Source organism: Mya arenaria, chromosome 12, assembly GCF_026914265.1.
Source record: "Mya arenaria isolate MELC-2E11 chromosome 12, ASM2691426v1".
In the NCBI taxonomy this organism is placed as follows: domain Eukaryota; kingdom Metazoa; phylum Mollusca; class Bivalvia; order Myida; family Myidae; genus Mya; species Mya arenaria.
This window is the reverse complement of record NC_069133.1, coordinates 38,059,546-38,075,519: the sequence shown is the minus strand read 5'-3', so window position 1 is coordinate 38,075,519 and position 15,974 is coordinate 38,059,546. Positions and strand designations below refer to the sequence as shown.

The 15,974-nt window shown below is 36.6% G+C and overlaps 1 protein-coding gene across 1 annotated transcript; it reads right to left on the bottom strand.

Annotated features, from left to right (window-relative positions):
- Positions 1-1,924: 1,924 nt before the first annotated feature.
- On the bottom strand, positions 1,925-4,111 carry LOC128212394 (uncharacterized). Its single transcript, XM_052917833.1, has 2 exons — positions 3,339-4,111; positions 1,925-2,703 (listed from the first exon to the last, which is right to left on the bottom strand). Exons 1-2 carry the CDS (start codon positions 3,888-3,890, stop codon positions 2,665-2,667), a joined length of 591 nt encoding a protein of 196 aa, XP_052773793.1. The 5' UTR covers positions 3,891-4,111; the 3' UTR covers positions 1,925-2,664.
- Between the last annotated feature and the right edge of the window lie 11,863 nt (positions 4,112-15,974).

Below are 15,974 nucleotides of genomic sequence, written 5' to 3'. Positions count from 1 at the left end.
AATATAAGAATCTGCGATCTTTTTTTGTCAGCAGTCTTATTTAACTGGTTTCCACGGATTTTCGCAAAACTTGTTTCGTTCCAAGACAAAAAGTGAAAAAGTTGTCAAAACGTTCAATCTGTGAGAGTGCAGTTTTAAAGACAAATAAGATAAAGTTCCAGAATGCTTCAGGGTTTAATAAAAGTGTGTAAATATCTATGAAAGACTTTCAAATAATGTCTGATAAAGCCCGAGATCCACGCGATGCTTCATTAAACAGAAATACATGGGAATGTCCAACGGCATGATTAAATGGACTACTAACTCGCTATATATGCTAATGACGTACGCTTTTTAAACAACACTCAATTTCGATCATAAAAAGGAGTCTCTGTGTTTACAAAAAGGTTCAGGAGTCATTTGGATATACATACACTTCGATAAAATTACATTACTAAATCATAGGACTTTAAACATAAAATGCGTTTATCGGCCGATATTTATCGATATAATAATATCACACCTCCAAAATAAATGACGCAACGCCATTGGTCCAAGACTGGCAACGCGGTGACCCCATATTTTTGCCATATTGGGTCACCAAATTTATTTCTCCCACCTCAGATAAGTAGATCCAATAATCTAACCATGCTAGAAATTCTTATCTTGCCCACGGGCGAGATAAAATGCCCGTATGGAACTCCTTTTTAATGTTCACCAAATTGTAATTCCCCGCCCCCTTGTCGTCTGTAACATCATGGAAACCATGTCTTGTGGCAATATTTAGAACGCTAATTGATTATTTCTCGCTTCAAATGTCACCACGTACCTTTCAAGAAATAATGCTTCACTCTCCCAAGAACTATTTAAAGACCGAATTGACTATTAACATCTGAATCACTGCGCGCATATCCATGACAACCACGAATTATCGCATATCCATACGCAATTATTTTCAGCAAGCGCAAAAGAGTTCCAGCAAGAAATACATTTTTGCTTAATTTTGTTTAACTGGGGTGGGAGAAAAAGCATCTACCATAGCCGCTCGTGTAAGATATGTTAATCCCGACCCTCGCGCAGGGTGTTTTGCGGAAACTCGGTAAACCTCGTTCCCACAAAACACCCTACGCTCGGGTCGGTATTAACTTATCTTACACTCTCGGCCATGGAAGATATTTATAATCTTACAAAGATGGCATTTATTTTCCGATTCCGATGAATATTCGGATGAATACATGAAACATTGAAACATGTCAACAGGTTGTCGGCGTGATAGGTTCGTTACAGGTTTAGTAGGTGACCCGATATGGCCTCGCTCTCACCCGATATGGTTTCCTTTGTCCCGTATATCCCGTATCGGGTCACCTACTAACCCCGTAACTTATTATATTATTGCATCTTTCAAGTGTAACCAATATTGTGACCATTTTATGAAATGGCTTCCCTTGTCACCAAGCATTGTTATTCTTTTATTAAAATATCCATGCGTAGGTTGTTCTTAATATGTTTGAATTATTTAAATATTGCTTTATGAACAATTGATAAAGTGTCGTTAATAGTCATGCTAGCTACTTCAAAAGAAAAACACTCAAATATGACAGGATTTAATTCAATAAACGTTATAACCTATATATCGCCGCAATTAAAATAAGGCAGCGGTCCTTTGTGGTCGTAAATCGCACAAAGCAGCTCATTTATGTAAACAATTAAGAATATTATGGCATATGTCACAAAAATAAATATCAACAGAAAACTATTGCGGAACGCTGGTAAATACATATTGCGACAGTTTTATGCGACTTGCGTTGATTTATAGAGGTTGTTAAACAATGGGGTATTCATTGTATTGAAATACAAAGCACTCCTATTTTGATGTTTATTAGAATTATAAATGTCCGTATATTTATGGTGGTAGCTAAGCTGTATATGTACAATTTCAGTTAATAAACATCTGCGTTTGTTAACAAAAAATATATCATGTATTATTTAGTGTTTATATAAGATAAAAGTTGTGATAGAAAACCATCCAAACTAATAAATTGAATCAAGCATTAGACTAATCGAATCCACCATTTCTACTGATGACCGGTTATGTTATATCTGGTGACTAGTTCATATACTAGGTAAATACAAGCCATGAGTTCAGAAAAGCAGCTATTACTTCCCTTTGCTCCACAGTTGGATGTATTGAGTGCCTCTTACTGCACAACCTTCAAGCAGGTGTAACCTCCCTTTGAATGTACAGTAGCCACTGCCGTTATGACAATCGCGCGATGATGACTCACCTCAAACGGTACCGAGTGCAAAATATTAAAAATATCATTTTATTTCAAATCTACTTTTATTCTAAGATATGAAACATTCATCATTTTTTTCAAAATAAAACAAAACAAAACAATAAAACAATAACATAAATAAAACGTAATTCTTTAAACATGAAAAGCTGGAATCCAACTATTTTGTGTACATGGTGGCTGCTCAATATCGCCAAGGGAGGCCACTGATAACAAAATTGCCAGATTAAACGTCATTGAATGTCTTCTACACAGTTTAAAAACTTAAAAACAAGTCCAATTGGCCGTTTCGCCAATACTTTATTGTTTATTGTTAAGCCATTTTACACGTTATTAAATGAATACTCCAAGTGTCACTTCTAACCATTTTTAAGAAAATGTCTGCCTCAGTTTAATTTTTGTCGTTGGCTTGAAACCTTGCTTCAATGCTCTAAAATATAAGAGAAAAAATAGTTATGTTAACAATGATGATGATGATGATGGTGATGATGATGATGATGATGGTGATGGTGATGATGATGATGGTGATGGTGGTGATGATGATGATGATGATGATGATGATGACGACGACGACGACGACGACGACGACGAAGATGATTTTATTGTTGATGATGATGATATGTTAAACATGTTTTTATCTCAATATAGAACAATTGCCGTTCAATCAATAGACAATGCTTGAATATTATGTGTTTTATTGCTTTTGTCTAAATCAACTATTCCCTTCAATGTGAAGAATCTTTATGTTATCAATCGCCACAGCTAACATAATTCACTCCGATCAGTTTTTTAACTGTTATTGATTGCGAAAGCAAGCTTTTAAATAAAAAAAAATGTATAGCCGTATATGATGTTTACTGCCATTTGAAAAATAGCAAAAACACAAAGACCGCTACCGGCGCTTATTTGTATTTGAATAAAAAGCATGTCATTTAAAATGACACTATACTGTCGTGGTAAAATTGATTTAATGGTGATTCAGACTGAATTTTGTACCGCTTGTATATTATAACAGTAGATGCTTTATTAGCATACCAAAAACAAGACCTCGTAGACGGGACTCACCTGAGCGTTTGACGCCTGCCCCGCCTGGATCCCTTCCGGTATAGTAGCGTAACTATTCCAGAACCCTTTGACCCCAAACCCTTCAACTGTCGGTGAAATCGCTCCCTTCAGCATCCAGCGCTTTCTCGAATCAGCGTTTTTTGTGCCAAACAAATTATTCTGAATATCATTTGCTACGGCATTTTGCCACGACGTGTGATTCCGGTAACTACCGTACTGTCCGAACGTCCGTCCGTACGCTGAGTCTAACATTGCTCCAGCTTTGCTGAGATTTTCTCTTCCAGAGACGTCAACGACTAAAGCTTCCGTTCCAACCGGTCGGTTAAAGGTCTCCAGATGTCGACCGCCATACGTCTTTCCGGTGTTAGGCGTGGGGTAACGTCCGCCTCGCAACAGGCGGTTATGGTGGCGTAAAAGTGATACCCCACCACTGAATCCACGAGTTTTATCCGATGGTTGAAAGTTTGAAATTCCTTTTCGATGAATTCTTTCCCCATGAATAACTGAACAGCATAGTAAAATTTGAATAGAAACAAACACTTTGTTCCACATTTTCGGGTTTGTTTGTTTTTTGTTATTTTATACGACCTCTTTAATCGAGTATTATCCTATATTCTGATTTAAATTTATTAACCGATTAACTAACATCCCATTTTCTGGTAAGTTTTTCTGACTCTTGTTACACAATTTTATCTTTATTTAATGAATATTAAGAAGTAAAGGCCTGTTAATAGCTGTCAAAATTTTAATTTTAATGAAATATAGAAGGAAGTCGTAGAAAACTTAGGCGACCTATCATTATAAATAAATGCCGGAGGCAAATTTATTAACGTACTTGACGCACATTCAACAAGGCAATTGCAAACTAATTAAGAAGAAGAAGAAGAGATGTGCAACTGATTTTGGAGACTAAACAATATTTATATTCGGTTATACAGCAAAACCTCGTTAGCTCGAACTCCCGCGGACCGGCGAAAATACTTCAAGAAAATCAGAAACTGATGATATCCAACGAAATATACTGGGTAGAAAACTCTTTTTGCTCGGAATTGGAAGTTTTTTTGAATAACTTCAGAAATACTGAATAATTTATTTCGAATGAAATTTCACAGGATGAAAGTCAGTTCCTTGACCTTAAAAATTAGTATGTGTATATTTATAATGTTTGTTTTTTTTAAAGTTAGAATTCAGGTGCCAAACACATTAAATCATACCTTGATCACATATGGCGACTATATATTAATTGCTAGAGTTTCATCTGCTCCCGCACCTTATTTCTTTCCACCGCTCCTTTAATTGACTCAAATACAAATGTTGAGCATGTTAGGTATGCAAAAAGAAATCAACAAGGGAGGCTGCAAATCTATATAGGGTTTTAGCCATGTACGTAAAGTTAGCGGCCGAGCGGCGTGAAGTAAGCGGCCTAGCAGCCTACCGGCGTGAAGTTAGCGGCCTAGCGGCCTAGCGGCGTGAAGTAAGCGGCCTAGCAGCCTAGCGGCGTGAAGTTAGCGGCCTAGCGGCCTGGCGGCCTAGCGGTGTGAAGTTGGCGGCCTAGCGGCCTAGCCGCCTAGCGGCCTAATTTTTCCCTATTTCCCAAGTTTTAAAAGACAGGGTGCTGCCGGAAAGGGACAGGGTGCTGAGGGAAAAAAGGTACTATGCATCGAAGTACTTTAAAGAATTAAACTCTCAATCAAACTCTAGTAAAAGACTGAAGCGGGGCTATGCCAGCGGCGTAGACTGTGCTTTGTTTTGTTTAAAATGGTGAATAAAAAGTAAAGTCATATTTATTTAAGGTCTTCATTTAAAGCAAAATATTGCCTTCCGACGTAAAATTTATGACGTAATTGATCACGTGGTATTCACACACTGATTAGTTTATGGTAAAATATCCTACGACATGTGCTCCTACACATATAACATATTCAGACCAAAATTAAGAAAGGCCTTCACATGTTGACATCTCGCTTAAGTGCACGGGCATACAGATGAAAACATTTCAGGTACGCCCCTGAAACAAAGACACTGTTAAAAAGTTCAAAGCTGGGGCCAGATAGACACTAAGCGATAGACCAACACCGTAGGAAACAACACAGACAGATCACTCATGCAATACATATTAATTTCCTAACCACCAAAGGAAAATACAAAACAATAAGAGTAGAACTCATTCACAGATGAAGGCACATTTATTTTGTTTATCACTATCATTAACTTTCAGCCATTCATCGTATGATAACACAAGCCGCATGGTGGCTTCACCATCACTGTCAGGCTGCCCCAGGCCCCAGAATGACCAGGAATCCTCAACTGGCTCTCCTGTATACCATTTCCAGACGCCCCCCTCCCTTTTTCCGCCAAGCCAAGCCCTCTGCTGGCAGTCGACAGTTTCTTCGCTGAGGCGAGTTTTGGTAACTGCTGTTTCAATGTCGTCAAGATCTTGCTGGTCGCGAATCGTTGCCAGCCCGGAGCTAAGCCGCTGACAAATAGCGAGAGCCTCGTCCCAGGACTTCTTGATACTTCCGCTGAATATCACTAAATAGCGACTGTCCATCGGTGAGGCCTAGAATTGTGAGTCTAGTACTTTAAAATGTGATGTTTGAATGAAAAACAATAATAAAGATTCTTTTATGCTTTTGCTTGCAAGAACATAATGTCATTATACAGGTAATTTATGGTCCGTATTACAGACGCATCTTAAGAATTTTTTAATATATTTTAACTTAAAGCTGCACTTTCACATATTTTAACGTTTTAACGGTTTGACAACTTTTTTTTATCTTGTCTTGGGAAGAGCCAAGTTTTGCGAAAATCCATGGAACCAGTTATATAAGATTGCTGACAAAAAGAGCGGAGAATTTTATATTTAAGTCCAAAAATTAATGTTTTATGCATTTTTCTTAAACTGTTAGTAACGGTTTAAGAAATAAAACAATAGTTTTGAACAGAAATAAGCAATTCTGGGATATGATCTTTTGTCAGCAATCTTTTATCATTGGTTTGCAGATATTTTCAAAACAAATTGCTCTTTCCAAGACAAAAAAAAAAAAATGAAAAAAGTTGTAAAAACGGTATATCTGTGAGCGTGCAGCTTTAAATGTAAAATTATAAATTGTTATATTTCTGAATAAAACAAGTTCTTTAAAATTAAGTTTTCATTTTTTAAAACGTAAATGTTCATATTCAAATGCATAATGTACAATTAGCATAAAACTTGCTTCAAAATAAATAAATCAGTTTTACCAGGAAAGGTTAATTTTTTTCGTAGATATTTGCAAACCAGTGATATAAGATTGCTGACAAAAATCAGAGCACAAATTTTCACATTTCCGTTTGAAAATTAATGTTTAACTAACGGTTTAGGAAAAATGCATTAAACATCAATTTTTAAACTTAAATATAAAAATCTGCGATCTTATTTTTTGTCAGTAGTCTTATTTAACTGGTTTCCATGGATTTTCGCAAATATTAGCCCGTTCCAAGATTTTTTTCTAACAAAGTTGTCAAAACGTTCAATCTGTGAGAGTGCAGCTTTAAGATACTTCTGTAATATGGTCCAGTTGTATTATAACTGTTTATTTCAACTGATTTGAGTTTTAAATAATTTATCATTTTTCATAAGCATGATTTACAGAATTCCTTCTACATGTACTTATAAACGGAATTACAATAATCGGATATATATTTTGGTTAAAATCATTCCGCTTACTACATTTCTGCAATAAATGTAGTGCGGGAAATAGCATTGCTTTGTCGGTTTGTGGTATTCGGTCCATCGTTTGCGCAAATGAGACATGAAGGTATTTATTGCTATTGCGAATGCCGAAAAGGTATGTGATTAAAAAATCTGTCAATACAATAGGGTTATTATTCCAGTGCTTTGATCTTGGAGATGTTATCCAACTCGAGTGGATTTTTTTTCAGATTCAGATTTCAAGACGCGTAAGCCGAGAAAAATGAAAATCTGCAAAAATCGACGAGAGTCGAATAAAAAAGTTGACATTGTTTTAGGTTTTGCCTCAGAATCAGCTGAATTTGGTATCAATACCTTCAATTCAATCATATAAGACACTTCGCAATGGAACACATCTCAAGTGTTTGAAAAACTGCCGACAATTTCATTTTTCTTAAAGCCTTAGTAACGATTTTAGCGTTTAAACATCAATTTTTGCACGAAAATATGTAAAATTGACAACTGATCTTTTAAAAGCAGCATTGTATCACTGGTTTCCAAACATTTATACAAAGCCTGGCTCATTCAAAAATAAAAAAAGTAAAAAAAGGTCAATCTGTGAGGTGCAGCTTTAAAATATAACATTAAAAAAGTACTTGCATACCTTTCTATATGTTTTTGCGTTATCATCCCCAGACGTCACATCTGCATCATCTGTCAGAAGCAGAACCTCCGAGTACAAAACACACTCGCCAGTACCCTCGCCATACCTAACAGCCCCACATCCGCGTCCGCATTGAGCAAAACATAAGATCAGCGACGGAAGTGAAATGCGACCAATTTCCTCTCCGTTTATGAATGTTGCGCTCACAAAGTGGAACTCTCTCGAAGCTGAAGATGCAGTTTGGGTCCTTAAAAATATATGTAATATCGCTCCGAAAAAAGAATTACCCATCACATTAAATGATTTCATTTTGCTCCGTTAGTCTTTTGTCTTTATTGTGTTCACTATGATTAATGTTTGACCTGTGAGAAGACTTCAGAACAGATATCAATATTGAATAAAAATCAACCAATGGAAATCACAAACGCAATGGATAGTTTGTTTATTGAACAAAAAAGAATTAAAACAATGGAATAATAAATGGTTTCCATTTGCGTAGGAATCGAAACAAAGGCCTTGTAAAATTAATTGTTGCTTAGTTTATGGAATATAGGAGTATAATAATAATTTAGAACAAAGGCTCGAACACTCACGATTTTTACCACGATTATTCTCAATATACCAACTCTTGGTGACACTTAGCAAATCGTTGGTACACACGCTACGGTCTCTGCATGTTTTAAAACTGTTCACCATGACCTTTCGAAACTGTCCGTCAGTCTTAGTAATATCATAATTCAATCTTGTTTAGTCCTCCAATCATTGTTTTCGCAACTGTGGTATTTTGTAAGTAATCATGAATCCTCTTTTTGTCACAATGTCCGTTGCGACACACAAGATTGACTATTCACAATAAACAATCTCAGGTCAACTTAACTCAACTAAGTTTATTGCATTAAACATATGGTAACATGCTTTGGCATATACAACACATACTCATATAAGTGTTAAGGCATGCATTTGTGAAAAAACAATTCGACTTTGTTAGGATTGTTGGCTCTACATGCGTGGCGTACCAAATTGCATTACACATACATTGAACTCCGTAGGTTCGACCTCCATTGGCTCGTTTTTGTCGCTGGCTCGAACCGAATCTAAAGCACCGAGATGTTTATAATAAAGGAAAGCATTCCCTCTTGTCTCGAACTCGAGGCTCAATGTATTTTCGTCGGTACCTGGGGGTTCGAGCCAGGGATTCGACTGTATTACAACATAGCAAATACAACATATATTTATATGACTGCAACGATTGTTAGCTCTACCTTGCATGGCATACCAAGAGTTTTGATCGAACTCGCGGCGTTTCCGAAGAACCGCGATGAAAAGTACCGACTGAAATCACATTCATCGCGGTTACGCAACTATATGTTACGACTAACTTGGCCCTTGGTCACAATGAAACCCACGATAATTTTGTCGAACATTATATGCATTTTTCTGTCGTTAGTAATATCCGTGGGACTTGAACGATGCTGTGGAAGTTGTAGATGCTTTTGTGACAGGGAAGGCAGAAAGATTCGTGGTTAAGTCGTCGGATATGGTGGTGTAACTCACGACTGGCGTAGGAATATTGCACCAGTCAATAGTAAACACGCCACCCACCAGGTCCGGGGATATACCGGAGATAGCCGGGGAAATGGGCCGTGTTTTTACCTTACCGGTGGCTCCGCAGTGCCGGGTGCATGCGGTGGTTTTGTATTCGCGCTAAATACAGCGGGGCATGTGCCTTACTTAGGGTAACTTGGTTGTGGGGGCATTTGGCGGGGATTTTACCATTAGATCTATTCCGCAGGGCGGGGGTTTTGCCTGGACTTGCTGGACAGAAAGTCAAAGTCCCGCTATTCCCTGGACCTGGATGGGCCGAAAATCTTACAATTCGGAAACAAAACAGGAGTTTGTGTACGCGCGTGCATCCCGATACACAAATATATTGTACGGTCACGTGTTGGAAATAAGAGTCCACGATTGGACATATACATTAGGTGTTAAATACAATACGATATAACACCGAAATCAACAAAAATCTATATTTTACACACGTGGCTATGGAAGATACTTATATTCCGAAACAGATGAGTGCTTATGTCCTTTCACATGTCCTTCACGCAAATATGATTCCGATATAGGATTGTTATAAAGCATAGATAATGTTATGTTTTATATGTAAAGATACATTCATTTGTTAAACTGATGTGCGAGATATCCATAGATGCTGTATACACAATATTAAAATTGCACGATCACAGATTTACCATTTTTACAACTGTTTTATTTTTTGTCTTGGAAAGATCATTTTTAGCGTAAATATCTGCAAACCAATGATAGAAGACTGCTAACAAAGGATCAGATCGCAGATTTTCATATATCCGTTCGAAAATTAATGTTTTATGGCTTAAACCGTTACTAATGGTTGAAGAAAAATGCATAGAACAACAATTCTCAAACTAAAATATAAAAATATGCGATCATTTTTTGTCAGCAGTCTTATATAACTGGTTTCCATGGATTTTGGCAAAAATTGGCTCGTTCAAAAACAAAAAATAAAAAAGTTGTCAAAACGTTCAATCTGTGAGAGTGCAGCTTTATGCTATTGAAAACGGCAAATATTAACGCCTCATGTTGAAATTTAAGTTGTGAACGGCATTTATTCACAGATAAAAGCACAGAATATTGTACATTGATAGTCGTTTATTCTCAACCAATCGGTGTCGGTTAAAATGAGTCTCATACAGGCTTCTCCGACATGGTCAGGCTGCCCCTCTCCCCAGAAAGGCCATTCATTTTCAATAACATCCCCTGTGTACCATCTCCAGATGTCAGTTTCCTTTTTACCGCCTAGCCACGCCCGCTGGCGACAGCCAACTGTTTCTTCGTTGACGCGAGATTGTTTCACGGTTGCGTTAAGTGAGGCGAGGTCTTGTCTTGTTAGAATCCTGGCCAATCCGGAGCCATATTGTAAACAAATGGCAAATGCTTCGTCCCAGGTCTTCCCGATGTTTCCGCTGTATACCACCAGATAACGACTTTCTTTTGGAAAAACCTTTAAAGAAATGTTTTGACCATATGTAGTTAATTTTCTTTAAACTGAAAATTGCATCAAACCCAAATTTCTATATTACAGATGTCTTTGTCTAACGTGTTTCCTTAAAGGGACTAGACACCCGATGGTCTCTAAACAAGTATATATAGAATTGTCAATTCGAGCTAGTACGATGCAAAGAATACATCATTTTACCTGATAAAAATGTAAAAATATATAAATAATATTTTGTCGCTGTTTAAGCGGTGTTTATCCATCTAAATATAAAGCATAATGGTTTCCCAGTTTATAGTGTGTATATTTATCATGTGAACGTCACTTGTTTTGTACAGATAAATATACCGACGCTATTTTTAAAATACTTGAAATTACGCGGTAGACAGACCCAGTTAATTTCGAATTGGAAAAGTACGTAAATGCATGTGTCGAAAGCGATGCGATAATAAAGTAAGTAAGATGCAATGCACTGTTCACAGCGATATCAATTTTATGAAAGTTTTTGACTTTTGTCATATTTTCTTTCAATGGCATCATATCGTGTCATGTCCCTTTAAAACACCAATCAAAATATTTCTGAATCAACAAAATTTAAGCTTTTCTCCCTAATTAATTTGAATGTGTCTTAGGCAGATCTACACAGAACCTTTTTCATTTAAGTGACACTCTTATTAAAATTGAATACATACACATGTATAACAAACCTACATTTCTTACTAAAAATACATTTATTGAAAATATCAATTACTGAAAACAAGATTGTTACCGTGTATTTAATTGCTAAAATCGCAGACATATAAAATGATTGGTGAGTGCTAAAAGATATACTGTGATCTACTATCGACTCATAAGGTGTTTTCTGCACATGTCTTTCAAATTAAACTCGGTATCCTTCATAAGAACCATTATTTTCGACAGTTGTTCATCCTTTTTGGTATATTAAAACAATAGTATTAATTTTGGTACATCTTATTTGGGAGTAAGAGTGCATCTTTGAGTATCCCGGGTTCATTTAGTTTTCATACACTGTTTCGGGACAGAAGCCAGGTTAAGTAATGGAACCACCCTTCAATGTTTATCTGTTTTAAATTTAACTGAAAATGACAGTTATTGAATGGTGTTTCCTAAAATAAGTTTCTAAATTTATAAGTATCTTTTCTTACTTTTATGTATCCATTGACGTCATCACCATACGGCTTTACGTCAGCATCGTCCGTCAGTAGTAGAAATGTTGAATACAGAACACAGTCGCCGCTAAACTGGAAGTATTTAGCAGCACCACAGCCGCTACCGCAAGTGGCGAAACATGTAATTCGCGACCGAAGTTTCGTACGACTTATTTCCTCCCCATTTATAAACTTCGCACTGATAAATTGGAGCTTTCTTGAATCCTGAGATGTTGATTGCGCACTGATTAGTGTTTGAAATAGTACTGTGAAGATTATCAAACACATTTCGTCAGAAAACTTCATTATGCCAAAGTTTTCATTCGTTTGAATTCATTCATATTGAAGAGATCTGAAGCGAATGCGAGAAAATATAATCATTATTAACAGAAGTCTGCGAATAGCTTAAAACACAAACAAAATTAATACTTTTGTTATTCAATTCTTACAAAAACGTTTTTTTTTTCAATTAGCAAGTATCGAACTTTATTGCTGAAACCAAAGGATAATGTTCGATTCAAATAGTGCTAATTGGAAACTTGTGTTAGCCAATCGAAAATGTGTCCGATGACAGTGTCTGTTTACAGTTTACATTTCAGATCTCTGACAGGAACAGATACGGATTTCCGTTTTTTGTTGCGCGTTATTTCACCAGTTTCAGTTTATTGGCAATATCAGCAAATAATGGCCATTGGACAAACACAAATATAATAATATATTTACACAGATGGCCACAATAAAGAAAAACACGTGTTTTATATCAGAAATAATGTATATTATAATAAATAAAAAAGGAATACATTTCATCAAATCGAGAAGCAACGCAAGCGAACGAGAGTATCAGTTCGTTTTCTAAAAGCATTAAATACAAATTTTGAAAGATTTCTAATAACTTTGACGGTGTTAAAAGATCAATTCATATTAAATTTAGTTTATATTGCTCTAAAATGCGCTACTCTGATTCAACCGTATAAGAGTTACATATTTCATATTTTCTGTTCACTCTATCAATTGTGTAGTATCTTCTAGTTTCTATTTGTAATAAATGTGTACACGATCTAAATCTTGACAAAGCAATTCGATGATACTCTTTATCAACCAGGTTTCAATATAGTCTTCTAATGTTAACTCCTTTTTGTATGTAACTTAATGTAGTATTCTAATTTACTCTATTATTTAACACTATTTTTTTTTAGCATACTTTGTTTTAGTATGAGGAAACAGTTTGTTAAGCGAAACAATTCTAAACCTAATCCACCAAGTAGACCTTTAACGGCGTTTTACCCATTTCTGTTAAACATCGACGTTTACGAAGGAGTTATCTCTAAAAGCTTCACTATACTTACAGGTACAATTAAAGAGTTCGGGGAATTCATAACTTTATCCCAAGCTTCGAGCTCTCTCTCTTTACAAAGAAAAAATAGTGTGAAGCGACATAATTCTTTCAGAACAGCCGCTTTCGATGTCTGCTCAAGGACGCCAAATATATTTACAAAATTTGTGATGTAACTTGTCAACTACATTAAAATTATATATTCCCCATACTTCAGAGCCGTATGTTATAATAGGCACAACTAAAGAGTCAAACAATAGCATTTTAGTCTTGACATCAAGTTTAACTCTGCTAAATATAGATGAGAGATTGTTGCAATCTTTTTAAGCTTGATCGTATATATACGGTGCCAATTGCGAGTATACAATTTGAGGAGTGATGGAATCACTGATGGAGGAGATGGTGGTGGTGGTTGGTTGTGGATGATGGTGAAGGATGGTGGATGATGGTGAATGATGGTGGATGATGGTGAATGGTGGTGAATGGTGAATGATGGTGGATGATAGTGGATGATGGTGAATGATGGTGAATGATGGTAGATGGTGGTAGATGGTGGTGGATTATGGTGAATGATGCTGAATGACGGTGTATAGTGATTGATGGTGGATGATGGTGGATGATGGTGAATAATGGTGGATGGGGGAAGGAGGAGGATGATCGTGAATGGTGGTGAATGGCTGATGATTGTGAATAATGACTGGTGATGGTGGCGAATGGTGAATAATGGTGGATGATTGTGGATGATGGTAAATAATGGTGGATGATGGTGGATGGTGGCGGATGATGGTGAATAATGGTCGATGATGGTGGTGAATGGTGAATGATGGTGGATGATGGTGAATAATGGTGGATGATGGTGGATAGTGGTGGATGATGGTAAATGGTGGTGAATGGTGAATAATGGTAGATGATGGTGGATGATGGTGGATGATGGTGAATGGTGGTGGATGGTGGTGGATGATTGTGAATGTTGGTGAATGGTGTTGAATAGTGAATGATGGTGGATGATGGTGAATGGTGTTGGATGTTGGTAAATGGTGGTAGATGGTGAATGGTGGTGGATGTTGGTTGATTGTAGATGTGGATGTGGAGGTGTTGGTTTTGGTGGTGGTGGTGGTGGTGGTAATGATGATGATGAAATGATGATGATGATGATGATGATGATGATCATCATCATCATCATCATCATCATCATCTTCATCATCATCACTAAACTAATCAAAATCCACCATCAGTGCTCTTCAACAAGGAGCGTAGTAGCAAAGGGGTGGGAGTAATCCCCATATTTATGGAGATTTCGATTTTTTACGGTGTTTTGCTTCTTAGCGAGAATTTGCCCATGAGAGGGGCAGGACTCATTGTTTTAAATGTTTTGGCTCTTCGCGAGATGTTGCCTGTGTGGTATAACGGTGTAAGGGAAATGACTGCTGCATAACGCGATGTTGAATACCGTGAAGAGTTATTTATCTTAACCATGTTTGATAGATTTATTGTTGCTCATGGCCAAACAATGGTCAGACGTCTAAGCCACTGGGTTTACGAGTTTATTTACGCTCAAGAGTTCGGGTAAAATGAAAACCTAGTGGTGCCAAAGGCTTTGGACAATGTTGAAACATGAGCGAATGTTATAACATAAATGTGTATTGTGCATAATAATGATAACAAATTTGCTTAATTACGACGATTTGCCTTTTAAAGTAGGGAATATAAAGACACTTTTTCACCTTAAAATGATCATTGAATGCTAGACCAGGACGCTAATAACTCATGGATAATTGATGGAAGGAGGACATTTCAGAACGATATTATTTTACAGAGAAAAGCCGTGCTCCTTACGACGGTGCTTAGAAACGCTTTCGTAATCTGTATGTCAAATATCGCGGACAATATGACTATACACCCATCAAAGATATTGAAAAAGTGTTTTCTGTAACGGTAAGCGGACCGTGCATGAAATTTTCGAGTAATCCCACTAACCGATACATTGTATTAGAAAGGCCATGATGCTTATCTAACAATATTTCTATTTATAAATCTGTATTTATTATTTTATTATTTCATTTATTTGCTCGCTAATATATGCAATACACTTATCGTCGTATAAGTCAGATACAAAACTGATTAAATAATCAGGGCGCTTACTTAGCTTGTTTGATTCCCAGCCTTGTTCTAGTAGAACTAGGTAAAGTGTCACTCGTATTAAAAATCAATACATACACATGTACAATTAACATACATTGTGAGTGATAAACCTTTAAATATTTACTAAAAAAGGCATATTCGTGAAAAATATAAATTACTGACAACAAGATTTTAAGCATGTATTGATAGCTGAAAACGCACAAATATTAAATGATTGGTGAGAGCCGATTAAAGATTAACTGTGACAAACAATCGTCTGATATGGTAGAAATATCGTTTTTTCTCCATCTTTCTTTAAAATTAAACACACGATCCTTAATAAGAAACATAGTTTTCAATTTATCCTTTTCGGTAAATTAAAACAATTGTATTAATTGTGGCGCATCTTATTTGGGAGTAAGCGTGCATCATTATAAAGTTTTAGCCCGTAGGAACGACATGGAGCTCCGTAGAAAATGCCAGGGTCGCCATGAGAACGCAGTGATATCGCCATATTCATAAAAAATGTCATTTAGTCCTGCGATGCCACGGCGCTCACTAAAATTTAATAAAACCACTGTCACACTAGGGTCGCGTTCCAACGGCGTTCAAGAAAAACCCAGACCGCCGATCTGCGCGCAGTGG

Bases quoted from the DNA above. Each gene is read 5' to 3' on its own strand.
- LOC128212394 (XM_052917833.1), bottom strand. From the start codon at position 3,890: ATGTGGAACAAAGTGTTTGTTTCTATTCAAATTTTACTATGCTGTTCA. The intron at 2,704-3,338 runs GTGAGTCCCGTC...CTTATATTTTAG, and splicing joins GGCAGGCGTCAAACGCTCAG to AGCATTGAAGCAAGGTTTCA.